General features: G+C 43.8%; 1 protein-coding gene across 1 annotated transcript in view; it reads left to right on the top strand.

Moving 5' to 3' along the window:
* Positions 1-27231, top strand: part of LOC115137933 (phosphofurin acidic cluster sorting protein 1-like) — a 101474-nt gene that overhangs the window by 50597 nt on the left and 23646 nt on the right. The window contains exons 2-4 of the mRNA XM_065025360.1: positions 13295-13382; positions 13916-14005; positions 14936-15061. Of these exons, the coding sequence (XP_064881432.1) occupies positions 13295-13382; positions 13916-14005; positions 14936-15061 (304 nt within the window). The remainder of the gene's footprint in view (positions 1-13294; positions 13383-13915; positions 14006-14935; positions 15062-27231) is intronic.

Below are 27231 nucleotides of genomic sequence, written 5' to 3'. Positions count from 1 at the left end.
TGTCTCTCTCTCCATCTCTGTATGTCTGTCTCTCTCCATATCTCTGTATGTCTGTCTCTCTCTCTCCATCTCTCTGTATGTCTGTCTCTCTCATCTCTCTGTATGTCTCTCTCTCCATATCTCTGTATGTCTGTCTCTCTCTCTCCATCTCTCTGTATGTCTCTCTCTCCATCTCTCTGTATGTCTGTCTCTCTCCATATCTCTGTATGTCTGTCTCTCTCCATATCTCTGTATGTCTCTCTCTCCATCTCTCTGTATGTCTCTCTCTCCATCTCTCTGTATGTCTCTCTCTCCATCTCTGTATGTCTCTCTCTCCATCTCTGTATGTCTGTCTCTCTCCATCTCTCTGTATGTCTCTCTCCATCTCTCTGTATGTCTCTCTCTCCATCTCTCTGTATGTCTCTCTCTCCATCTCTCTGTATGTCTCTCTCTCCATCTCTCTGTATGTCTCTCTCTCCATCTCTCTGTATGTCTCTCTCCATCTCTCTGTATGTCTCTCTCTCCATCTCTCTGTATGTCTCTCTCTCCATCTCTCTGTATGTCTGTCTCTGTATGTCTGTCTCTCTCACCAATATATGCAAATGAATATTAATACCATTTAAAAGTAGAGTTTTTTGCATTGGATATATTTACCATATCATATGGAGACAGAAACATAAACCTTTTACCTTATCATAAGTAGACATAATTACAAATGATTAAATCCTTCCAATAGAAAAAAAATATATATGCAGTATATAGTTACGAATTTAACTTTAGTTAAATGAGTTGACTCTTTACATGCGATGATTTCACTGAACAACAAAAGAAAGGCAATATTGAATGATCCCCAATGACCCATCGCATTTCCCAAAAATGTTTTCAACATACATCTGTAAAATGATAGTCTAGAAACTAAAGCTTTGGTTGTCTTCCTCTCAGGCTTCCATGTCTTCTCCCTGGACCTCCTCAATGTCCACCTCTTGAACATCAGACTCTCATCTTCACTGTCCCTTTCTAACCATGTTGAGGATGGCTCGTTGTCAGGCTCAAAAAGCCTCAAATTTGCCCAGATGGCCACCAATTTTTCAATCCTTGTATTGGTCAGCCTGTTGCGTGCTCTGGTGTGTATGTTCCCAAACAAGGACCAGTTGCGCTCTGAGGCAGCTGATGTTGGTGGGATTTGGAGGATGATGGAGGCAACAGGGGAAAGAGCCTCAGATCCACAAAGTCCCTTCCACCAGGTGGCTGATGAGACATGTTGGCACGACTGTCATATTGCATCTCCATCACAAAGCCCTTGCTTGGAAGTGTACTTCGCCAAACTGCCAAGAACCTCGCTCTCATCCAGGCCAAGGTGGCGAGACACGGTAGTGATGACACCATAGGCCTTGTTGATCTCTGCACCAGACAGGATGCTCTTGCCAGCATAGTTGGGGTAGACAGAAGTCTTCACACTTTTTAATGTATTTCAGAACTGCAGTTTCCTCTGCTTGGAGCACCAGTGAAGTGGGCAGGGCTTTATGGATTTCTTCTCTTACATCTGCAGAGTCTGAACATCAGACAGGATGGCATTGTCTCCCTCAATCTGTGCAATGGCTACTGCTATCGGTTTCAGGAGTTTCAGGCTGCTAACCACTGTCTACCAAAATACATCATCCAGGAGGATTCTCTTGATGGGGCTGTCCATATCGGCAGACTGTGATATGGCCATTTCTTGGAGAGACTCCTTCCCCTCCACGAGACTGTCAAACACGATGACAACACCACCCCAATGGGTGTTGCTGGCTAACTTCAATGTGGTGCTCTTATTCTTCTCACTTTGATTGGTGAGGTAGATTGCTGCTATAACTTGATGACCCTTCACTTACCTAGCCAGTTCATTGGCTCTCTTGTAGAGTGTATGCATTGTTTTCAGTGCCATGATGTACTTGAGGAGCAGATTCAATGCATGAGCAGCGCAGCCAACGGGTGTGATGTGAGGGTAGGACTCCTCCACTTTAGAACAAGCAGCCTTCATGTTCGCAGCATTGTCTGTCACCAGTGCAAATACCTTCTGTGGTCCAAGGTCATTGATTACTGCCTTCAGCTCATCTGCAATGTAGAGACCGGTGTGTCTGTTGTCCCTTGTGTCTGTGCTCTTGTAGACAAAATAATTGCCTTATGTGTATCCCACAAAAAAGGTTCACTGTTATAAGCTCACTTTTTTTGATTGAATTTGCAAAATTCCCAAAATTCCTGGGCTTAACGAAATTTCGGAAATTTACCGGAAGGTGTCCGACCCTTTTCAACCCTATCCCTGTCTCTCTCTTCCTGTCTCTCTCTTCCTGTCTCTCTCTCTCTCTCTCTCTCTCTCTCTCTCTCTCTCTGGCTCCCTCTCTGTCTATCTGGCTCTCTCTCTGGCTCTCTGGCTCTCTCTCTCTGGCTCTCCCAGTGTATCTCTTAATCTCTCCTTGTCTCTCTCGCTCTCTCTCTCTCTCTCTCTCTCCATCTCTCTGGCACTACAGGGGCTAACAGACTCACAACCCAGTCTGGGTGCAGTCAAGTGTACATGCATACTGATTAGCACCACTGTAATTATCTGGTGTGTGTGTGTGTGTCTTTTTTTCTACGTGTGACCTTGTCTTTAGTTGATCTGCCTTCCCTTGTCTATGATGAGGCCATCAGTGTGTGATGTGTTGTGACGTGTTGTGTTTTTCTATTAGATGATGTGTGCCGCTGTGTGTGTTCATTTATTGGCTTGCAGCAGTCCTTGTGAAGCGGACAGGAAACAGACTCTATCTTCTCCATATACGCCCTGCCATAATCTATGATGTGTTTTGCAGGTGTTAGACTAACATTGATAAGATCCCAATCGCCAGGGCCAGCCCATCTCCCCAGCCCGTCTGCTGCTAGGCTAACCGCTAACACTGCTGATCTCTTGATGCTCTGATAAAGGCAGCACTGCCCAATCACGTTCGTCTGTCTGGCCCCAAAATAAAAAGGTAAAAGGAGGTGTCCTTTTTTGAAAATAAACTTTTTGGAGTGCCGCCGTTTCCCAAAGTTTCTGGAACTTGGGATTTCATTTGAAGTCATTGCCATATATGGCAGAGCACCCAGCTATTAAAGCGTGATAGCCTGTTACCCACTCCACGGCTAATGCTACATCAGAAACATTCACTATGAGATGTGTAATGGATTATAAATGCTTTGTCGAGCATTTGTGTGTTATTGGTTGGTAAAGGGAGCTGTGAAGTGTTATGAATGCTTATAGCTGTGTTATGAATGCTTATAGCTGTGTCATGAATGCTTATAGCTGTGTTATGAATGCTTATAGCTGTGTCATGAAGGCTTATAGCTGTGTCATGAATGCTTATAGCTGTGTCATGAATGCTTATAGCTGTGTCATGAATGCTTATAGCTGTGTCATGAATGCTTATAGCTGTGTCATGAATGCTTATAGCTGTGTCATGAATGCTTATAGCTGTGTTATGAATTATTGTAGCTGTGTTATGAATGCTTATAGCTGTGTTATGAAAGCGTATAGCTGTGTTATGAAAGCTTATAGCTGTGCAGGTGTCGCTTTAGAGTTCAGAAATCTGCATTTTGAAACGTAAACCATCAACAAATGTCACCTGCATTTTATATTAAAAGTCAACAGTGTTGTTTTGCTTCAATAGAGTGATCAGGGGCGTGCAATTACAGTTTTCTCTGAAAATACTTTAGTGCATTCGGCAGAAAATAGCTTCATGTTAATCAGATGACAACAGAAGCAGCTATTTGGCTGGCAGCCACACAACTAAATGAGCGTACAATGAAAAGGCAAAGTATTTTTTGCAAAACATATGCATGGCCATCATATTTTGAATGTTTATCATAGCCAGCTACATTTATTAATGTTTTGCTTGAAGTGGCATTTTACCAGAGAAAAGTAGCTCCACATCAGTCAGAGCGCTGTTTGCTGATAGAATGGCCGTTGGTGAATTCTCAACCGAGTGGAGAAGTGCAACTGAAGCAGAATGTTAGTCTGATGCTGAGCAGGAGTTACACTAAGGATTTTAGATCTGGCTTTACAAAACGCAGCAAGATATGTATTTCAGTCTGCGTCGGTCTATCTTAACACAACCCAATGATAACGGTCTGCGTCAGTCTATCTTAACACAACCCAATGATAACGGTCTGCGTCAGTCTATCTTAACACAACCCAATGATAACGGTCTGCGTCAGTCTATCTTAACACAACCCAATGATAACGGTCTGCGTCGGTCTATCTTAACACAACCCAATGATAACGGTCTGCGTCGGTCTATCTTAACACAACCCAATGATAACGGTCTGCGTCAGTCTATCTTAACACAACCCAATGATAACGGTCTGCGTCGGTCTATCTTAACACAACCCAATGATAACGGTCTGCGTCAGTCTATCTTAACACAACCCAATGATAACGGTCTGCGTCGGTCTATCTTAACACAACCCAATGATAGCGGTCTGCGTCGGTCTATCTTAACACAACCTAATGATAACGGTCTGCGTCGGTCTATCTTAACACAACCCAATGATAACGGTCTGCGTCGGTCTATCTTAACACAACCTAATGATAACGGTCTGCGTCGGTCTATCTTAACACAACCCAATGATAACTGTCTGGGTCGGTCTATCTTAACACAACCTAATGATAACGGTCTGCGTCGGTCTATCTTAACACAACCCAATGATAACGGTCTGCGTCGGTCTATCTTAACACAACCCAATGATAACGGTCTGTGTCGGTCTATCTTAACACAACCCATTGATAACTGTCCATCTTAACACAACCCATTGATAACTGTCCATCTTAACACAACCCATTGACAACTGTCCGTCTTAACACAACCCATTGATAACTGTCCGTCTTAACACAACCCATTGATAACTGTCCGTCTTAACACAACCCATTGATAACTGTCTGCGTTGGTCTCTTCTCAACCATAACATAACTGGAGCTGGTACAATTATTATTATATATATTATAATCATGTAACAGACAATTATGGACAATAACCATGAACTAATAGTTGTTATAATCATCTTAATACATATTCATTTTTAGGACAAGGGGGATTCAACTTTATAGATATCATTTACCCAATAGCAGTTTTCAGTTTTTACGTGAAGTGGGTAAAGTTGGTCATTTTATGAGCAGAACGGCACCATTGGGAGGAGAAGCTTCATTTCCAAACGTTTGGAGTGGTCAGAACAATTCATTTTTGAGACGGGTGTCACCAGAGCTGTGTTGTTTACATTAGGTTTGTCAGAGCTGTGTTGTTTACATTAGGTTTGTCAGAGCTGTGTTTATATTAGGTTTGTCAGAGCTGTGTTGTTTACATTAGGTTTGTCAGAGCTGTGTTGTTTACATTAGGTTTGTCAGAGCTGTGTTGTTTACATTAGGTTTGTCAGAGCTGTGTTGTTTACATTAGGTTTGCCAGAGCTGTGTTGTTTACATTAGGTTTGCCAGAGCTGTGTTGTTTACATTAGGTTTGTCAGAGCTGTGTTGTTTACATTAGGTTTGTCAGAGCTGTGTTGTTTACATTAGGTTTGTCAGAGCTGTGTTGTTTACATGAGGTTTGTCAGAGCTGTGTTTATATTAGGTTTGTCAGAGCTGTGTTGTTTACATTAGGTTTGCCAGAGCTGTGTTGTTTACATGAGGTTTGTCAGAACTGTGTTGTTTACATTAGGTTTGTCAGAGCTGTGTTGTTTACATTAGGTTTGTCAGAGCTGTGTTGTTTACATGAGGTTTGTCAGAGCTGTGTTGTTTACATTAGGTTTGCCAGAGCTGTGTTGTTTACATGAGGTTTGTCAGAACTGTGTTGTTTACATTAGGTTTGTCAGAGCTGTGTTGTTTACATTAGGTTTGTCAGAGCTGTGTTGTTTACATGAGGTTTGTCAGAGCTGTGTTGTTTACATTAGGTTTGTCAGAGCTGTGTTGTTTACATTAGGTTTGTCAGAGCTGTGTTGTTTACATGAGGTTTGTCAGAACTGTGTTGTTTACATTAGGTTTGTCAGAGCTGTGTTTACATTAGGATTGTCAGAGCTGTGTTTACATTAGGTTTGTCAGAGCTGTGTTGTTTACATGAGGTTTGTCAGAGCTGTGTTTACATTAGGTTTGTCAGAACTGTGTTGTTTACATGAGGTTTGTCAGAGCTGTGTTGTTGACATTAGGTTGGTCAGAGCTGTGTTGTTTACATTAGGTGTGTCAGAGCTGTGTTTACATTAGGTTTGTCAGAGCTGTGTTGTTTACATTAGGTTTGTCAGAGCTGTGTTGTTTACATTAAGTTTGTCAGAGCTGTGTTGTTTACATTAGGTTTGTCAGAGCTGTGTTGTTTACATTAGGTTTGTCAGAGCTGTGTTGTTTACATGAGGTTTGTCAGAACTGTTGTTTACATGAGGTTTGTCAGAACTGTGTTGTTTACATTAGGTTTGTCAGAGCTGTGTTGTTTACATGAGGTTTGTCAGAACTGTGTTGTTTACATTAGGTTTGTCAGAGCTGTGTTTACATTAGGATTGTCAGAGCTGTGTTTACATTAGGTTTGTCAGAGCTGTGTTGTTTACATTAGGTTTGTCAGAGCTGTGTTTATATTAGGTTTGTCAGAGCTGTGTTGTTTACATTAGGTTTGCCAGAGCTGTGTTGTTTACATGAGGTTTGTCAGAGCTGTGTTGTTTACATGAGGTTTGTCAGAGCTGTGTTGTTTACATGAGGTTTGTCAGAGCTGTGTTGTTTACATGAGGTTTGTCAGAGCTGTGTTGTTTACATGAGGTTTGTCAGAACTGTTGTTTACATGAGGTTTGTCAGAACTGTTGTTTACATGAGGTTTGTCAGAACTGTGTTGTTTACATTAGGTTTGTCAGAGCTGTGTTGTTTACATGAGGTTTGTCAGAACTGTGTTGTTTACATTAGGATTGTCAGAGCTGTGTTTACATTAGGTTTGTCAGAGCTGTGTTGTTTACATGAGGTTTGTCAGAGCTGTGTTGTTTACATTAGGTTTGTCAGAGCTGTGTTGTTTACATTAGGATTGTCAGAGCTGTGTTTACATTAGGTTTGTCAGAGCTGTGTTGTTTACATGAGGTTTGTCAGAGCTGTGTTGTTTACATTAGGTTTGTCAGAACTGTGTTGTTTACATGAGGTTTGTCAGAGCTGTGTTGTTTACATTAGGTTTGTCAGAGCTGTGTTGTTTACATTAGGTTTGTCAGAGCTGTGTTGTTTACATTAGGTTTGTCAGAGCTGTGTTGTTTACATGAGGTTTGTCAGAGCTGTGTTGTTTACATTAGGTTTGTCAGAGCTCATTTTTTTGAAATGCATCATGATGTATTTGTCACGTTCTGACCTTAGTTATTTTGTTATGTCTTTGTTTTAGTATGGTCAGGGCGTGAGTTGGGTGGGTTGTCTATGTTAGTTTTTCTATGATTTGGTATTTCTGTGTTTGGCCTGGTATGGTTCTCAATCAGAGGCAGCTGTCAATCGTTGTCCCTGATTGAGAACCATACTTAGGTAGCCTGGTTGTCCCTGATTGAGAACCATACTTAGGTAGCCTGTTTTTCACCCTTGAGTTGTGGGTGATTGTTTTCTGTTTTGTGTCTGCACCAGACAGGACTGTTTCATTTCGTTCATTCTCCTTTGTTATTTTGTTTAGTGTACTTGTGACAATAAATTATCAATATGGACACTTACCACGCTGCGCATTGGTCCTCTCTTTCTCCCAACGACAAACGTTACAATATTACACACTTTTTCAACAAAAATGACAATTATGACAATATCTGTGGCCATGTGCATGACAATTAATCGTTACCCAAAATTCCACAATCGTCACAGCACTAAACATACCGGTGACGTCTAGTCAATTCTGACACCAAACAGGGGATTTTAGTTCAGCTGAGCTTTATATTTGACGAATTCCAGTACATGAGAACTGTACAGTTCAGTACTGGTATTAAATATGTAATGTGTTGTGTCCCTACAGGACAACACTACACTGGGTTATACTGACGTTGCTACTGTATTAAATATGTCATGTGTTGTGTCCCTACAGGACAACACTACACTGGGTTATACTGACGTTGCTACTGTATTAAATATGTCATGTGTTGTGTCCCTACAGGACAACACTACACTGGGTTATACTGACGTTGCTACTGTATTAAATATGTCATGTGTTGTGTCCCTACAGGACAACACTACACTGGGTTATACTGACGTTGCTACTGTATTAAATAGGGGATTTGAAATAGATGTTACAGCGTGTCTTCCCGACAACAACAACAACAGCAGACATCTTCATCTCCACAGTGGTTTTCCCTTGATACATGCAGTCGTTAGACTTTAACAGTTCTATTTTAAAATTGTTGTCAGTTTCCCTTCAAAATGGCTCAGAACCTGGGCCATATTTCATGTCGTTTACTGTCCTCCTCCTCCCTCCTCCACCCTCCCTCCTCCACCCTCCTCCACCCTCTTCCCTCCTCCACCCTCCTCCTCCTCCTCCTCCCTCCTCCACCCTCCCTCCTCCACCCTCCTCCACCCTCCTCCTCCCTCCTCTCGTTCCATGGCTGTCACCTCACACCCTTTGAAGAAGTCTTTCTGTGAAGAGTTTGTGTGTGAAAGGATGGTGGTGGCTGGGACTGATAGCTTGAATCCTGACATGGTGCCATTTTCTTTTTTCAAATCCCCCAAGAGGCTTATCGGTAGGCTCTACCCCCTTTTGGACTCCACACTGAAAGAACCAGGCAACGGTACACCAATCCCCCAGCACACGGCCAGGGTCAGAGGTCTGAAGGAGGGTTAGTGGGTTTGAAGCCCGGACTGTAAGAATTAAACCGTGTGCTTGTCTTTCCCCCTGACTGTTGAAGACAATAGGTGTTCGGATGTGTTCCAAACGGTACCATATTACCTATATATGGAGGACAGACAAAGAGAGGGGGGGGGGGGGGGGCTTTCTGAAGGTCAGGCAGAATGATTGAGAACATGCACAGGAGGGAAGGTATGTGTGTGTCTTGTATGAAACAGATGACACAGCAAGGTCATGTTCCATGCTAGTCTCTGTTACCAAGGGAACCATATTGCACTTGCCCCTGAAAGCCACAATCAGGAATTTAAACCTCTAATAGCCGTGTGTGTAATTTCACAGTTTCATCCATATTCATTCCTTTCTCTACTAAAGCCGTGAAGGAGAATTAATCTAACGGCTTTGTATTGTTCACAAGCCTCATTTCACTCCGGCACTATTTCAAATTGATCTGTGCTTCATACGTCAAAATAGGGGATTTATGTTGTTGCAGACAGATGCCTAAGACTTTAGAATACATATCAGTGAGAGAAGAGATTAGATTTATTTAGATGTACATTTAGATTCATTTTAGCATTAATGTAGCTGTACATTTAGAATGAATTTAGTGTTAATTTAGCTGTATAAAACACGGGTATTTTCTGTAGTATTTCAACAGGCAGGTGGCTAAAACTCATGGCACTCGCATGCATGTATGCACACACACACACGGAGAGTAACATTTATGAGAACAGGGATCCTTTGTGTTTTACAAGTCAGTCTGACCCTAGTGTCAGGAGACAGGGAGGGGAGCGAGAAAGAGCGAGAGATGCAGATGGAGAGAGAGAACCCAGAGATTGAGAGCAAGAGCGAGATGGAGAGGGGGAGAGAAAGAGAGAGAGAGGGGAAAGAGAGGGGGAGAAGGAGAGTGAGAGAGAGAGAAGGGAAAGAGAGCGGGGGAGGGGGAGAGAGAGAAGGGAAAGAGAGAGAGAGAGGGGGAGAGAGAGAGTTGATAGTTGGGGTATGCTATCAGAGAGTGATGTCTCTAAGGTAGAAGCCTCATACAGACAGACAGTCGATGAGAGAGGCAGACAGTCTCACGCTTGGAGAGAGCAGGAGAGAGCTGTCGTAGTAAAGATTAGGCATACAGGGCCTGTATTCACAAAGCGTCTCAGAGTAGGACCGCCGATCTAGGATCAGTTATCATTTTAAATCATAATTAGTATTATTATATGGACAGAGGGAGACCTGATCCGAGATCAGCACTCCTACTCTGAGACTGTGAATATGGGCTTCCATACTAGAGACTTTATTATGAATTTGGCTCATGGCTGTGGACTGTCTGTAATTCAAATTGACATGGTGGAGGTTTTTTAGTATGCTCACTTTGTAATTTCATGGACATTTTTGATGATACTCCGTGTGGTTAGAGCGTTGGGCCAGAAACCGAAAGGTTGCTAGATCGAATCCCAAAGCTGACAAGGTGACAATCTGTCGTTCTGCCCCTGAACAAGGCAGACCGTCATTGAAAATAAGAATATGTTCCTAACTGACTTGCCTAGTTAAATAAAGATAGAATATATAAATGTTTGGCCATAGTTCATCATGAATATTAACAGGAAGTAAGTAGGATGTCCTTGATAAACTACCTTGTCATGATTCATCCTCAATTTATTTAATAAAGGTTAAATGAATCAATAGAATGATGTAATAGCACACTGATCATCAACCCTCAGACAGTCTGGTGTTTTAATGTTCTGCATGTCTTTCTTCTGGAACCATACCTCAACTTCCTGTCCATATTAGTATTCTAACTGTCCTCAACTTCCTGTCCATATCAGTATTCTAACTGTCCTCAACTTCCTGTCCATATCAGTATTCTAACTGTCCTCAACTTCCTGTCCATATCAGTATTCTAACTGTCCTCAACTTCCTGTCCATATCAGTATTCTAACGGTCCTCAATCCCAACCCCGTGTTTCTATGACCAGTCCCAAATCCATCCATACTCCCCACCTCATATCCCCCATCCCCTACTTCCTATCCCCTACTCCCTATCCCCTCCTCCCTGCTTCCTATCCCCTACTCCCTTCTCCGTATTCCCTACTCCCTATCCTCTAGTCCCTACACCCTACCCCTTATTTCCTACTCCCTGTCCCCTATCCTCTATCTACCCCCTTCTCCCTACACCCTACCCTTTACTCCCTATCCCCTAATCCTCTATCTACCCCCTTCTCCCTACACCCTCCCCTTACTCCCTATTCCCTATCCTCTGTCTACTCTCTACCCCCTACTCCCTTCCCCCTACACCCTACTCCCTACCCCTTACCTCCTATCCCCTACTCCCTATCCCCTACCCTCTACTCCATACATCCTACTCCCATCACCCTACCCTCTACACCCTAGTTGTACTAGATCTGAATGGTTGGGATCATTTCCACCTATCAGAGGGCAGATTGTAGCTCGTATTACCATGTACTTATCCAGTCCTAATTATAGCTGGCTTATATTTATCTGACTGACCCTTTCAAACCTACACAAAGTGACTAGAGGGTTGGGGTATGGCTCCACTAACTGGTTCTTTGGACAATCATTACCCTGCTGTGTCCAGGCCACATTATCCCTGATGTCTGTCTGCCTGTCTCTGTCTGTTTTTGTCTCTTGTCAGTCTCTTTCTGACTGTCTGCCTGTCTCTATATGTCTGCCTCTGTCTCTGTCTGTCTCTTTCTGTCTGTTTGCCGGTCTCTTGTCTGTCTGCCTCTGTCTGTCTCTTTCTGTCTGTTTGCCGGTCTCTTGTCTGTCTGCCTCTGTCTGTCTCTTTCTGTCTGTTTGCCTGTCTCTGTCTGTCTCTTTCTGTCTGTTTGCCTGTCTCTGTCTGTCTGCCTGTCTCTGTCTATCTGCCTGTCTCTGTCTGTTTTTGTCTCTGTCTGTCTCTTTCTGCCTGTCTCTGTCTGTCTCTTTCTGTCTGTTTGCCTGTCTCTGTCTGTCTGCCTGTCTCTTTCTGTCTGTTTGCCTGTCTCTGTCTGTCTCTTTCTGTCTGTTTGCCTGTCTCTGTCTGTCTCTTTCTGTCTGTTTGCCTGTCTCTGTCTGTCTGTTTGCCTGTCTCTGTCTGTCTCTTTCTGTCTGTCTGCCTGTCTCTGTCTGTCTCTTTCTGTCTGTTTGCCTGTCTCTGTCTGTCTGCCTGTCTCTTTCTGTCTGTTTGCCTGTCTCTGTCTCTTTCTGTCTGTCTGCCTGTCTCTGTCTAGTCTGTCTGCCTGTTTCTGTCTAGTTTGTCTGCCTGTCTGCCTGTCTAGTTTGTCTGTCTGTCCTCTCTCTTTCCATCTCTCTGTCCTGGCAAATGTTTGGTTTACGTTATGCCTCTGAGGCCCCAGAGGTAAATAATTCAACACACTGACCTTCTGGTTGGACTGTTCTGTTGTTGGGAGGAGGAGGGGTGGGGGAGCAGCTAGGTGAGGGGAGGGGGCTGAGGTAAGATGGGAGGGGAGGGGGCTAAGGGTGTGTGGGGAGTGTGAGTAGGGAGGGATGAGGGTGAGTGGGGAGGGTGAGGACTGAGTGTGAGTAGGGAGGGATGAGGGTGAGTGGGGAGGGTGAATAGGGTGGACTGAGTGTGAGTGGGGAGGGTGAGGACTCAGTGTGAGTGGGGAGGGTGAGGACTGAGTGTGAGTGGGGAGGGTGAGGACTCAGTGTGAGTGGGAAGGGTGAGGACTCAGTGTGAGTAGGGAGGGCTGAGGGTGAGCGGGGAGGGTGAGTGGGGAGGGTGAGGACTGAGTGTGAGTAGGGAGGGTGAGGGTGAGGACAGTGTGAGTGGGAAGGGTGAGGACTGAGTGTGAGTAGGGAGGGTGAGGGTGAGGACTCAGTGTGAGTGGGAAGGGTGAGGACTGAGTGTGAATAGGGAGGGCTGAGGGGTAGTGGGTGAGGTCTAGCCTCCATTTACAGTCTTTCCTGTAATATTTTGGAAACAATAAGGCCGGTATTGTCAGACATGCTGTCGTTGTGACGGGTTTGTTTGGCGGGTTTCTGGAAGCATCCTGATCAGCTGCAGTGCGTGTCTTTGAGGTGTTGACTTACCTTTCTGGGTTTTTGTTCAGCTGTGTCTTTAATAGCAATTGTAAAAGCTAATGAAAGGTCCCTTCCTTCTCTGTAAAAATGGAGTAGTCAGTGACAGTGTGTTCTATACCATAATGTTACATCTGACGTGATGTGATGGGGGTTTTCTGTCAGTGACAGTGTGTTCTATACCATAATGGTACATCTGACGTGATGTAATGGGGTTTTCTGTCAGTGACAGTGTGTTCTATACCATAATGGTACATCTGACGTGATGTGATGGGGTTTTCTGTCAGTGACAGTGTGTTCTATACCATAATGGTACATCTGACGTGATGTGATGGGGTTTTCTGTCAGTGACAGTGTGTTCTGTACCATGGAATAACCTAGAATGTGTAGACGTGTTCGGTACCATATTGTTTGTGGTTAATCTAACGTTCCTAGAATGTTGTCTGTACATGTTTCTTAGTGTTTCCCTCCTGTCTTCTCCAGGCTGTTCAACCTGACGCTGAAGAAGCTGATCATGTTGAAGGAGCTTGATAAAGACCTCACCTCCGTGGTCATCGCTGTCAAACTACAAGTACTGCTCAGACCTCTCTTTCTCTCTCTCTCTCTCTCTCTCTCTCTCTCTCTCTGTCTTTTCCCTCTCTCTCTTTCTCTTCTCTCTCTGTTTCTCTCCCTACCTCTTCTCCTCTTCTGTCTATTCAATGCCCAGCATCTCTCAATTCCTCCTCTCTGTCACTACTCTCTTGTTCTCTTCTCATTCTCACTGCTCCCTTCTTTTCTCCCTCTCTGTTTCACCATTTCCATCCCTCCATCCCTCTTCCCTCTGTATGGGGTCGATGAAGGCTGATTGTTTAGAGTTATCTGTGGTACGTCAATGATTATCCTCAACCAGATCTCTCCTTCCTTCCTCCCTCTCTTTTCTATCTCTCTTCCGGTCTTCATCCCCCCCTCTTCTCTCCTTCCTTCCTCCCTCTCTCTTCTATCACTCTTCCGGTCCCCCCTCCCCTCTTCTCTCCTTCCTTCCTTCCTCCTTCTCTCTTCTATCTCTCTTCTGGTCTCCCCCCCCCCCTCTTCTCTCCTTCCTCCTTGCCTCCTTCTCTTTCCCAGGGTTCTAAGAGGATCCTGAGGTCCAATGAGATATTGTTGTCTTCCGCGGGGCTGACTGAGACAGATCTTCAGCTCACCTTCTCTCTACAGGTAGGTATAAACAGCCACCACTAACATTGAGTGGCTGCTGCCAACACACTGACACTGACTCAACTCCAGCCACTGGGAATGGGAATTGATGGGAAATGATGTAAAATATATCACTAGCCACTTTAAACAATGCTACCTAATATAATGTTACATACCCTACATTATTCATCTCATATGTATACGTATATACTGTACTCTATATCATCTACTGCATCCTTATGTAATACATGTATCACCAGCCACTTTAACTATGCCACTTTGTTTACATACTCATCTCATATGTATATACTGCACTCAATACCATCTACTGTATCTTGCCTATGCCGCTCTGTACCATCACTCATTCATATATCTTATGTACATATTCTTTATCCACTTACACTGTGTATAAGACAGTAGTTTTGGAATTGTTAGTTAGATTACTTGTTGGTTATTACTGCATTGTCGGAACTAGAAGCACAAGCATTTCGCTACACTCGCATTAACATCTGCTAACCATGTGTATGTGACAAATAAAATTTGATTTGATTTATACTACAGCTGGTTGGTTAGAAACGGCTGAGAGGAATGGAGTCGATTCATAACTACGTTTTTCAACCCAGGGTTTTTGTTTCCTGATCGGGTCAAATGGCCAAGTCATTTGTAACTACATGGGCATTGGGGTTAGTATAGTAGGTGGAACTGGGGTCCTCCCATTGGAAGTTGGCACGCAGAGCTCCATGAATGTAGGTTTAGAAAGAGGTTATGTGACCCTGATCCGTCATATCCTGGAGTCAGAGAACAGGAATGTTACGCCGCACTCCAATAATCCCTCCCTCCCATCCTAATTATGCAGGCTGACCATGAGAAGAGGAAGGTCATGACTCGCTCTGCATTTCACTCATTCTTCAATCCTGACCTGTGTGTGTGTGTGTGTGTGTTCCCCCACAGTACCCCCACTTCCTGAAGAGAGATGCCAACCAGCTCCAGATCATGCTCCAGCGACGTAAACGTTATAAGAACCGAACCATCCTGGGCTACAAGACCCTGGCTCTGGGACTCATCAACATGGCTGAGGTAGGAACCCTTACATAACCTCTATTCAACCTTCACTTAATCTCTATTCAACCTCTATTCAACCTTCACTTAATCTCTATTCAACCTTCACTTAATCTCTATTCAACCTCTATTCAACCTTCACTTAATCTCTATTCAACCTTCACTTAATCTCTATTCAACCTCTATTCAATCTTCACTTAATCTCTATTCAACCTTCACTTAACGCCTTGTCACCTCCCTGTAACTACAACACTGTCACCTTGTCAGCTCCCTGTAACTACAACACTGTCACCTCCCTGTAACTACAACACTGTCACCTCCCTGTAACTACAACACTGTCACCTCCCTGTAACTACAACACTGTCACCTCCCTGTAACTACAACACTGTCACCTCCCTGTAACTACAACACTGTCACCTCCCTGTAACTACAACACTGTCACCTCCCTGTAACTACAACACTGTCAACTCCCTGTAACTACAACACTGTCAACTCATTGTAACTACTACACTGTCACCTCCCTGTAACTACAACACTGTCACCTCCCTGTAACTACAACACTGTCACCTTGTCACCTCCCTGTAACTACAACACTGTCACCTCCCTGTAACTACAACACTGTCACCTCCCTGTAACTACAACACTGTCACCTCCCTGTAACTACAACACTGTCACCTCCCTGTAACTACAACACTGTCACTGTCACCTCCCTGAAACTACAACAATGTCACCTACCTGTAACTACAACACTGTCACCTCCCTGTCACCTCCCTGTCACCTACAACACTGTCACCTCCCTGTAACTACAACACTGTCACCTCTACAACACTGTCACCTCCCTGTAACTACAACACTGTCCCTGTAACTACAACACTGTCACCTCCCTGTAACTACAACACTGTCACCTCCCTGTAACTACAACACTGTCACCTCCCTGTAACTACAACACTGTCGCCTCCCTGTAACTACAACAATGTCTCCTCCCTGTAACTACAACACTGTCGCCTCCCTGTAACTACAACAATGTCTCCTCCCTGTAACTACAACACTGTCGCCTCCCTGTAACTACAACACTGTCGCCTCCCTGTAACTACAACACTGTCACCTTGTCACCTCCCTGTAACTACAACACTGTCACCTCCCTGTAACTACAACACTGTCACCTACCTGTAACTACAACACTGTCACCTTGTCACCTCCCTGTAACTACAACACTGTCACCTCCCTGTAACTACAACACTGTCACCTCCCTGTAACTACAACACTGTCACCTCCCTGTAACTACAACACTGTCACCTCCCTGTAACTACAACACTGTCACCTCCCTGTAACTACAACACTGTCACCTCCCTGTAACTACAACACTGTCACCTTGTCACCTCCATGTAACTACAACAATGTCTCCTCCCTGTAACTACAACAATGTCTCCTCCCTGTAACTACAACACTGTCACCTCCCTGTAACTACAACACTGTCACCTCCCTGTAACTACAACACTGTCACCTCCCTGTAACTACAACACTGTCACCTCCCTGTAACTGCAACAATGTCTCCTCCCTGTAACTACAACACTGTCACCTCCCTGTAACTACAACACTGTCACCTCCTTGTAACTACAACACTGTCACCTCCCTGTAACTACAACACTGTCACCTCCCTGTAACTACAACACTGTCACCTTGTCACCTCCCTGTAACTACAACACTGTCACCTCCCTGTAACTACAACACTGTCACCTCCCTGTAACTACAACAATGTCACCTCCTTGTAACTACAACACTGTCACCTCCTTGTAACTACAACACTCACCTCCCTGTAACTACAACACTGTATCCTTGTCACCTCCATGTAACTACAACACTGTCACCTCCCTGTAACTACAACACTGTCACCTACCTGTAACTACAACACTGTCACCTCCCTGTAACTACAACACTGTCACCTTGTCACCTCCCTGTAACTACAACACTGTCACCTCCCTGTAACTACAACAATGTCACCTCCTTGTAACTACAACACTGTCACCTCCCTGTAACTACAACACTGTCACCTCCCTGTAACTACAACACTGTCACCTCCCTGTAACTACAACACTGTCACCTCCCTGTAACTACAACACTGTCACCTTGTCACCTCCCTGTAACTACAACACTGTCACCTCCCTGTAACTACAACACTGTCACCTCCCTGTAACTACAACACTGTCACCTCCCTGTAACTACAACACTGTCACCTCCCTGTAACTACAACACTGTCACCTCCCTGTAACTACAACACTGTCACCTCCCTGTAACTACAACACTGTCACCTCCCTGTAACTACAACACTGTCACCTTGTCATCTCCATGTAACTACAACAATGTCTCCTCCCTGTAACTACAACAATGTCTCCTCCCTGTAACTACAACACTGTCACCTCCCTGTAACTACAACACTGTCACCTCCCTGTAACTACAATACTGTCACCTCCCTGTAACTACAACAATGTCACCTCCTTGTAACTGCAACACTGTCACCTCCCTGTAACTACAACACTGTCACCTCCCTGTAACTACAACAATGTCACCTCCTTGTAACTGCAACACTGTCACCTCCCTGTAACTACAACACTGTCACCTCCCTGTAACTACAACAATGTCACCTCCTTGTAACTACAACACTGTCACCTCCTTGTAACTACAACACTGTCACCTCCCTGTAACTACAACACTGTATCCTTGTCACCTCCATGTAACTACAACACTGTCACCTCCATGTAACTACAACACTGTCACCTCCCTGTAACTACAACACTGTCACCTACCTGTAACTACAACACTGTCACCTCCCTGTAACTACAACAATGTCACCTCCTTGTAACTACAACACTGTCACCTCCCTGTAACTACAACACTGTCACCTCCCTGTAACTACAACACTGTCACCTCCCTGTAACTACAACACTGTCACCTCCCTGTAACTACAACACTGTCACCTCCCTGTAACTACAACACTGTCACCTTGTCACCTCCCTGTAACTACAACACTGTCACCTCCCTGTAACTACAACACTGTCACCTCCCTGTAACTACAACACTGTATCCTTGTCACCTCCATGTAACTAAACACTGTCACCTCCCTGTAACTACAACACTGTATCCTTGTCACCTCCCTGTAACTACAACACTGTCACCTCCCTGTAACTACAACACTGTCACCTCCCTGTAACTACAACACTGTCACCTCCCTGTAACTACAACACTGTCACCTCCCTGTAACTACAACAGTGTCACCTCCCTGTAACTACAACACTGTCACCTTGTCACCTCCATGTAACTACAACAATGTCTCCTCCCTGTAACTACAACACTGTCACCTCCCTGTAACTACAACACTGTCACCTCCCTGTAACTACAACAATGTCACCTCCTTGTAACTGCAACACTGTCACCTCCCTGTAACTACAACACTGTCACCTCCCTGTAACTACAACAATGTCACCTCCTTGTAACTGCAACACTGTCACCTCCCTGTAACTACAACACTGTCACCTCCCTGTAACTACAACACTGTCACCTTGTCACCTCCCTGTAACTACAACAATGTCACCTCCTTGTAACTACAACACTGTCACCTCCTTGTAACTACAACACTGTCACCTCCCTGTAACTACAACACTGTATCCTTGTCACCTCCATGTAACTACAACACTGTCACCTCCATGTAACTACAACACTGTCACCTCCCTGTAACTACAACACTGTCACCTACCTGTAACTACAACACTGTCACCTCCCTGTAACTACAACACTGTCACCTTGTCACCTCCCTGTAACTACAACACTGTCACCTCCCTGTAACTACAACAATGTCACCTCCTTGTAACTACAACACTGTCACCTCCCTGTAACTACAACACTGTCACCTCCCTGTAACTACAACACTGTCACCTCCCTGTAACTACAACACTGTCACCTTGTCACCTCCCTGTAACTACAACACTGTCACCTCCCTGTAACTACAACACTGTCACCTCCCTGTAACTACAACACTGTATCCTTGTCACCTCCATGTAACTAAACACTGTCACCTCCCTGTAACTACAACACTGTATCCTTGTCACCTCCCTGTAACTACAACACTGTCACCTCCCTGTAACTACAACACTGTCACCTCCCTGTAACTACAACACTGTCACCTCCCTGTAACTACAACACTGTCACCTCCCTGTAACTACAACACTGTCACCTCCCTGTAACTACAACACTGTCAACTCCTTGTAACTACTACACTGTCACCTCCCTGTAACTACAACACTGTCACCTCCCTGTAACTACAACACTGTCACCTCCCTGTAACTACAACACTGTCACCTTGTCACCTCCCTGTAACTACAACACTGTCACCTTGTCACCTCCCTGTAACTACAACACTGTCACCTCCCTGTAACTACAACACTGTCACCTCCCTGTAACTACAACACTGTCACCTCCCTGTAACTACAACACTGTCACCTTGTCACCTCCCTGTAACTACAACACTGTCACCTCCCTGTAACCACAACACTGTCACCTTGTCACCTCCCTGTAACTACAACAATGTCACCTCCCTGTAACTACAACACTGTCACCTCCCTGTAACTACAACACTGTCACCTCCCTGTAACTACAACACTGTCACCTCCCTGTAACTACAACACTGTCACCTCCCTGTAACTACAACACTGTCACCTCCCTGTAACTACAACACTGTCACCTCCCTGTAACTACAACACTGTCAACTCCTTGTAACTACAACACTGTCACCTTGTCACCTCCATGTAACTACAACAATGTCTCCTCCCTGTAACTACAACACTGTCACCTCCCTGTAACTACAACACTGTCACCTCCTTGTAACTGCAACACTGTCACCTCCCTGTAACTACAACAATGTCACCTCCCTGTAACCACAACACTGTCACCTCCCTGTAACTACAACACTGTCACCTCCCTGTAACTACAACACTGTCACCTCCCTGTAACTACAACACTGTCACCTCCCTGTAACTACAACACTGTCACCTCCCTGTAACTACAACACTGTCACCTACCTGTAACTACAACACTGTCACCTACCTGTAACTACAACACTGTCACCTACCTGTAACTACAACACTGTCACCTCCCTGTAACTACAACACTGTCACCTTGTCACCTCCCTGTAACCACAACACTGTCACCTCCCTGTAACTACAACACTGTCACCTTGTCACCTCCCTGTAACTACAACACTGTCACCTACCTGTAACTACAACACTGTCACCTACCTGTAACTACAACACTGTCACCTTGTCACCTCCCTGTAACTACAACACTGTCACCTACCTGTAACTACAACACTGTCACCTACCTGTAACTACAACACTGTCACCTACCTGTAACTACAACACTGTCACCTCCCTGTAACTACAACACTGTCACCTTGTCACCTCCCTGTAACTACAACACTGTCACCTCCCTGTAACTACAACACTGTCACCTACCTGTAACTACAACACTGTCACCTACCTGTAACTACAACACTTTCACCTCCCTGTAACTACAACACTGTCACCTACCTGTAACTACAACACTGTCACCTCCCTGTAACTACAACACTGTCACCTTGTCACCTCCCTGTAACTACAACACTGTCGCCTCCCTGTAACTACAACACTGTCGCCTCCCTGTAACTACAACACTGTCACCTCCCTGTAACTACAACACTGTCACCTCCCTGTAACTACAACACTGTCACCTACCTGTAACTACAACACTGTCACCTACCTGTAACTACAACACTTTCACCTCCCTGTAACTACAACACTGTCACCTACCTGTAACTACAACACTGTCACCTCCCTGTAACTACAACACTGTCACCTTGTCACCTCCCTGTAACTACAACACTGTCGCCTCCCTGTAACTACAACACTGTCGCCTCCCTGTAACTACAACACTGTCACCTCCCTGTAACTACAACACTGTCACCTTGTCGCCTCCCTGTAACTACAACACTGTTTCAGTGTGTTTGAATGTTGACAAACAGCTGCATGTTGTGTGTCTCCTGGCTGTGTGTGTAGACTTAACACAGCCAATTTGGGACCATACTGCAGAGAGAGAGACCATCAAACAGAGGATGCTGACTAGACAGATGCTCTGAGAATCAGTCCAGTGAAACAGCCTTCTGATATGTTTTCATCTGTTTTTATCGCCTCTTTCAACATCTCTCTTTCTACTCTACCCTCCTCTTTAATCCCATCTCTCTTTCTACTCTATCCTCCTCTTTAATCCCATCTCTCTTTCTACTCTATCCTCCTCTTTTATCCCCATCTCTCTTTCTACTCTATCCTCCTCTTTAACCCCATCTCTCGTTCTACTCTATCCTCCTCTTTAATCCCATCTCTCTTTCTACTCTATCCTCCTCTTTTATCCCATCTCTCTTTCTACTCTATCCTCCTCTTTTTCCCATCTCTCTTTCTACTCTATCCTCCTCTTTATCCCATCTCCTTTCTACTCTATCCTCCTCTTTTATCCCATCTCTCTTTCTACTCTATCCTCCTCTTTTTCCCATCTCTCTTTCTACTCTATCCTCCTCTTTATCCCCATCTCTCTTTCTACTCTATCCTCCTCTTTAATCCCATCTCTCTTTCTACTCTATCCTCCTCTTTTATCCCATCTCTCTTTACTCTATCCTCCTCTTTTTCCCCATCTCTCTTTCTACTCTATCCTCCTCTTTTATCCCATCTCCCTTTCTACTCTATCCTCCTCTTTTATCCCATCTCTCTTTCTACTCTATCCTCCTCTTTTTCCCATCTCTCTTTCTACTCTATCCTCCTCTTTTATCCCATCTCCCTTTCTACTCTATCCTCCTCTTTTATCCCATCTCTCTTTCTACTCTATCCTCCTCTTTTATCCCATCTCTCTTTCTACTCTATCCTCCTCTTTAACCCCATCTCTCTTTCTACTCTATCCTCCTCTTTAATCCCATCTCTCTTTCTACTCTATCCTCCTCTTTTATCCCATCTCTCTTTCTACTCTATCCTCCTCTTTTATCCCATCTCTCTTTCTACTCTATCCTCCTCTTTAACCCCATCTCTCGTTCTACTCTATCCTCCTCTTTAATCCCATCTCTCTTTCTACTCTATCCTCCTCTTTTATCCCATCTCTCTTTCTACTCTATCCTCCTCTTTTTCCCATCTCTCTTTCTACTCTATCCTCCTCTTTTATCCCATCTCCCTTTCTACTCTATCCTCCTCTTTTATCCCATCTCTCTTTCTACTCTATCCTCCTCTTTTATCCCATCTCTCTTTCTACTCTATCCTCCTCTTTAATCCCCTCTTTATCTCTCTTTCTACTCTATCCTCCTCTTTTATCCCATCTCTCTTCTACTCTATCCTCCTCTTTTTCCCATCTCTCTTTCTACTCTATCCTCCTCTTTTATCCCATCTCTCTTTCTACTCTATCCTCCTCTTTTATCCCATCTCTCTTTCTACTCTATCCTCCTCTTTAACCCCATCTCTCTTTCTACTCTATCCTCCTCTTTAATCCCATCTCTCTTTCTACTCTATCCTCCTCTTTAACCCCATCTCTCTTTCTACTCTATCCTCCTCTTTTATCCCATCTCTCTTTCTACTCTATCCTCCTCTTTTATCCCATCTCTCTTTCTACTCTATCCTCCTCTTTTATCCCATCTCTCTTTCTACTCTATCCTCCTCTTTAACCCCATCTCTCTTTCTACTCTATCCTCCTCTTTAACCCCATCTCTCTTTCTACTCTATCCTCCTCTTTAATCCCATCTCTCTTTCTACTCTATCCTCCTCTTTAACCCCATCTCTCTTTCTACTCTATCCTCCTCTTTTATCCCATCTCTCTTTCTACTCTATCCTCCTCTTTTATCCCATCTCTCTTTCTACTCTATCCTCCTCTTTAACCCCATCTCTCTTTCTACTCTATCCTCCTCTTTTATCCCATCTCTCTTTCTACTCTAACCTCCTCTTTTTCCCATCTCTCTTTCTACTCTGTCCTCCTCTTTAATCCCATCTCTCTTTCTACTCTATCCTCCTCTTTTTCCCATCTCTCTTTCTACTCTATCCTCCTCTTTTATCCCATCTCTCTTTCTACTCTATCCTCCTCTTTTATCCCATCTCTCTTTCTACTCTATCCTCCTCTTTTTCCCATCTCTCTTTCTACTCTATCCTCCTCTTTTATCCCATCTCTCTTTCTACTCTGTCCTCCTCTTTAATCCCATCTCTCTTTCTACTCTATCCTCCTCTTTTTCCCATCTCTCTTTCTACTCTATCCTCCTCTTTTATCCCATCTCTCTTTCTACTCTATCCTCCTCTTTTATCCCATCTCTCTTTCTACTCTATCCTCCTCTTTTTCCCATCTCTCTTTCTACTCTATCCTCCTCTTTTTCCCATCTCTCTTTCTACTCTATCCACCTCTTTTATCCCCATCTCTCTTTCTACTCTATCCTCCTCTTTTATCCCATCTCTCTTTCTACTCTATCCTCCTCTTTAATCCCATCTCTCTTTCTACTCTATCCTCCTCTTTAACCCCATCTCTCTTTCTACTCTATCCTCCTCTTTTATCCCATCTCTCTTTCTACTCTATCCTCCTCTTTTATCCCATCTCTCTTTCTACTCTATCCTCCTCTTTTATCCCATCTCTCTTTCTACTCTATCCTCCTCTTTTATCCCATCTCTCTTTCTACTCTATCCTCCTCTTTTATCCCATCTCTCTTTCTACTCTATCCTCCTCTTTTTCCCATCTCTCTTTCTACTCTATCCACCTCTTTTATCCCATCTCTCTTTCTACTCTATCCTCCTCTTTAACCCCCATCTCTCTTTCTACTCTATCCTCCTCTTTTATCCCATCTCTCTTTCTACTCTATCCACCTCTTTTATCCCCATCTCTCTTTCTACTCTATCCTCCTCTTTTATCCCATCTCTCTTTCTACTCTATCCTCCTCTTTTATCCCATCTCTCTTTCTACTCTATCCTCCTCTTTTATCCCATCTCTCTTTCTACTCTGTCCTCCTCTTTTATCCCATCTCTCTTTCTACTCTATCCACCTCTTTTATCCCATCTCTCTTTCTACTCTATCCTCCTCTTTAACCCCATCTCTCTTTCTACTCTATCCTCCTCTTTTATCCCATCTCTCTTTCTACTCTAACCTCCTCTTTTTCCCATCTCTCTTTCTACTCTGTCCTCCTCTTTAATCCCATCTCTCTTTTTCTACTCTATCCTCCTCTTTTTCCCATCTCTCTTTCTACTCTATCCTCCTCTTTTATCCCATCTCTCTTTCTACTCTATCCTCCTCTTTTATCCCATCTCTTTCTACTCTATCCTCCTCTTTTTCCCATCTCTCTTTCTACTCTATCCTCCTCTTTTATCCCATCTCTCTTTCTACTCTGTCCTCCTCTTTAATCCCATCTCTCTTTCTACTCTATCCTCCTCTTTTTCCCATCTCTCTTTCTACTCTATCCTCCTCTTTTATCCCATCTCTCTTTCTACTCTATCCTCCTCTTTTATCCCATCTCTCTTTCTACTCTATCCTCCTCTTTTTCCCATCTCTCTTTCTACTCTATCCTCCTCTTTTCTCCTTTCATCTCTCTTTTAACCCCATCTCTATTTCCTCTATCCTCTTTTTATCCCATCTCTCTTTCTACTCTATCCTCCTCTTTAATCCCATCTCTCTTTCTACTCTATCCTCCTCTTTAATCCCATCTCTCTTTCTACTCTATCCTCCTCTTTTATCCCATCTCTCTTTCTACTCTATCCTCCTCTTTTATCCCATCTCTCTTTCTACTCTATCCTCCTCTTTTATCCCATCTCTCTTTCTACTCTATCCTCCTCTTTTATCCCATCTCTCTTTCTACTCTATCCTCCTCTTTTATCCCATCTCTCTTTCTACTCTATCCTCCTCTTTTTCCCATCTCTCTTTCTACTCTATCCTCCTCTTTTATCCCATCTCTCTTTCTACTCTATCCTCCTCTTTTTCTACCCCATCTCTCTTTCTACTCTATCCTCCTCTTTTATCCCATCTCTCTTTCTACTCTATCCACCTCTTTTATCCCCATCTCTCTTTCTACTCTATCCTCCTCTTTTATCCCATCTCTCTTTCTACTCTATCCTCCTCTTTTATCCCATCTCTCTTTCTACTCTATCCTCCTCTTTTATCCCTTTCTATCTCTCTTTTATCCCATCTCTCTTTCTCTCTATCCACCTCTTTTATCCCATCTCTCTTTCTACTCTACCCTCCTCTTTTTCCCCATCTCTCTTTCTACTCTATCCACCTCTTTTATCCCCATCTCTCGTTCTACTCTATCCTCCTCTTTTTCCCATCTCTCTTTCTACTCTATCCTCCTCTTTTATCCCATCTCTCTTTCTACTCTATCCTCCTCTTTAATCCCATCTCTCTTTCTACTCTATCCTCCTCTTTTATCCCATCTCTCTTTCTACTCTATCCACCTCTTTTATCCCCATCTCTCTTTCTACTCTATCCTCCTCTTTTTCCCATCTCTCTTTCTACGCTATCCACCTCTTTTATCCCATCTCTCTTTCTACTCTATCCTCCTCTTTTATCCCATCTCTCTTTCTACTCTATCCACCTCTTTTATCCCCATCTCTCGTTCTACTCTATCCTCCTCTTTTTCCCATCTCTCTTTCTACTCTATCCTCCTTTTTTATCCCATCTCTCTTTCTACTCTATCCTCCTCTTTAATCCCATCTCTCTTTCTACTCTATCCTCCTCTTTAACCCCATCTCTCTTTCTACTCTATCCTCCTCTTTTATCCCATCTCTCTTTCTACTCTATCCTCCTCTTTTATCCCATCTCTCTTTCTACTCTATCCTCCTCTTTTATCCCATCTCTCTTTCTACTCTATCCTCCTCTTTAACCCCATCTCTCTTTCTACTCTATCCTCCTCTTTAACCCCATCTCTCTTTCTACTCTATCCTCCTCTTTAATCCCATCTCTCTTTCTACTCTATCCTCCTCTTTAACCCCATCTCTCTTTCTACTCTATCCTCCTCTTTTATCCCATCTCTCTTTCTACTCTATCCTCCTCTTTTATCCCATCTCTCTTTCTACTCTATCCTCCTCTTTAACCCCATCTCTCTTTCTACTCTATCCTCCTCTTTTTATCCCATCTCTCTTTCTACTCTATCCTCCTCTTTTTCCCATCTCTCTTTCTACTCTGTCCTCCTCTTTAATCCCATCTCTCTTTCTACTCTATCCTCCTCTTTTTCCCATCTCTCTTTCTACTCTATCCTCCTCTTTTATCCCATCTCTCTTTCTACTCTATCCTCCTCTTTTATCCCATCTCTTTTCTACTCTATCCTCCTCTTTTTCCCATCTCTCTTTCTACTCTATCCTCCTCTTTTATCCCATCTCTCTTTCTACTCTGTCCTCCTCTTTAATCCCATCTCTCTTTCTACTCTATCCTCCTCTTTTTTCCCATCTCTCTTTCTACTCTATCCTCCTCTTTTATCCCATCTCTCTTTCTACTCTATCCTCCTCTTTTATCCCATCTCTCTTTCTACTCTATCCTCCTCTTTTTCCCATCTCTCTTTCTACTCTATCCTCCTCTTTTTCCCATCTCTCTTTCTACTCTATCCACCTCTTTTATCCCCATCTCTCTTTCTACTCTATCCTCCTCTTTTATCCCATCTCTCTTTCTACTCTATCCTCCTCTTTAATCCCATCTCTCTTTCTACTCTATCCTCCTCTTTAACCCCATCTCTCTTTCTACTCTATCCTCCTCTTTTATCCCATCTCTCTTTCTACTCTATCCTCCTCTTTTATCCCATCTCTCTTTCTACTCTATCCTCCTCTTTTTCCCATCTCTCTTTCTACTCTATCCTCCTCTTTTATCCCATCTCCCTTTCTACTCTATCCTCCTCTTTTATCCCATCTCTCTTTCTACTCTATCCTCCTCTTTAACCCCCATCTCTCTTTCTACTCTATCCTCCTCTTTTATCCCATCTCTCTTTCTACTCTATCCTCCTCTTTTATCCCATCTCTCTTTCTACTCTATCCTCCTCTTTTATCCCCATCTCTCTTTCTACTCTATCCTCCTCTTTTATCCCCATCTCTCTTTCTACTCTATCCTCCTCTTTTATCCCATCTCTCTTTCTACTCTATCCTCCTCTTTTATCCCATCTCTCTTTCTACTCTATCCTC

This window comes from Oncorhynchus nerka, linkage group LG12, assembly GCF_034236695.1.
Source record: "Oncorhynchus nerka isolate Pitt River linkage group LG12, Oner_Uvic_2.0, whole genome shotgun sequence".
Classification (NCBI taxonomy): Eukaryota; Metazoa; Chordata; class Actinopteri; order Salmoniformes; family Salmonidae; genus Oncorhynchus; species Oncorhynchus nerka.
Note: the sequence above shows the minus strand (reverse complement) of the source record. Positions and strands in the feature narration are given on the sequence as shown.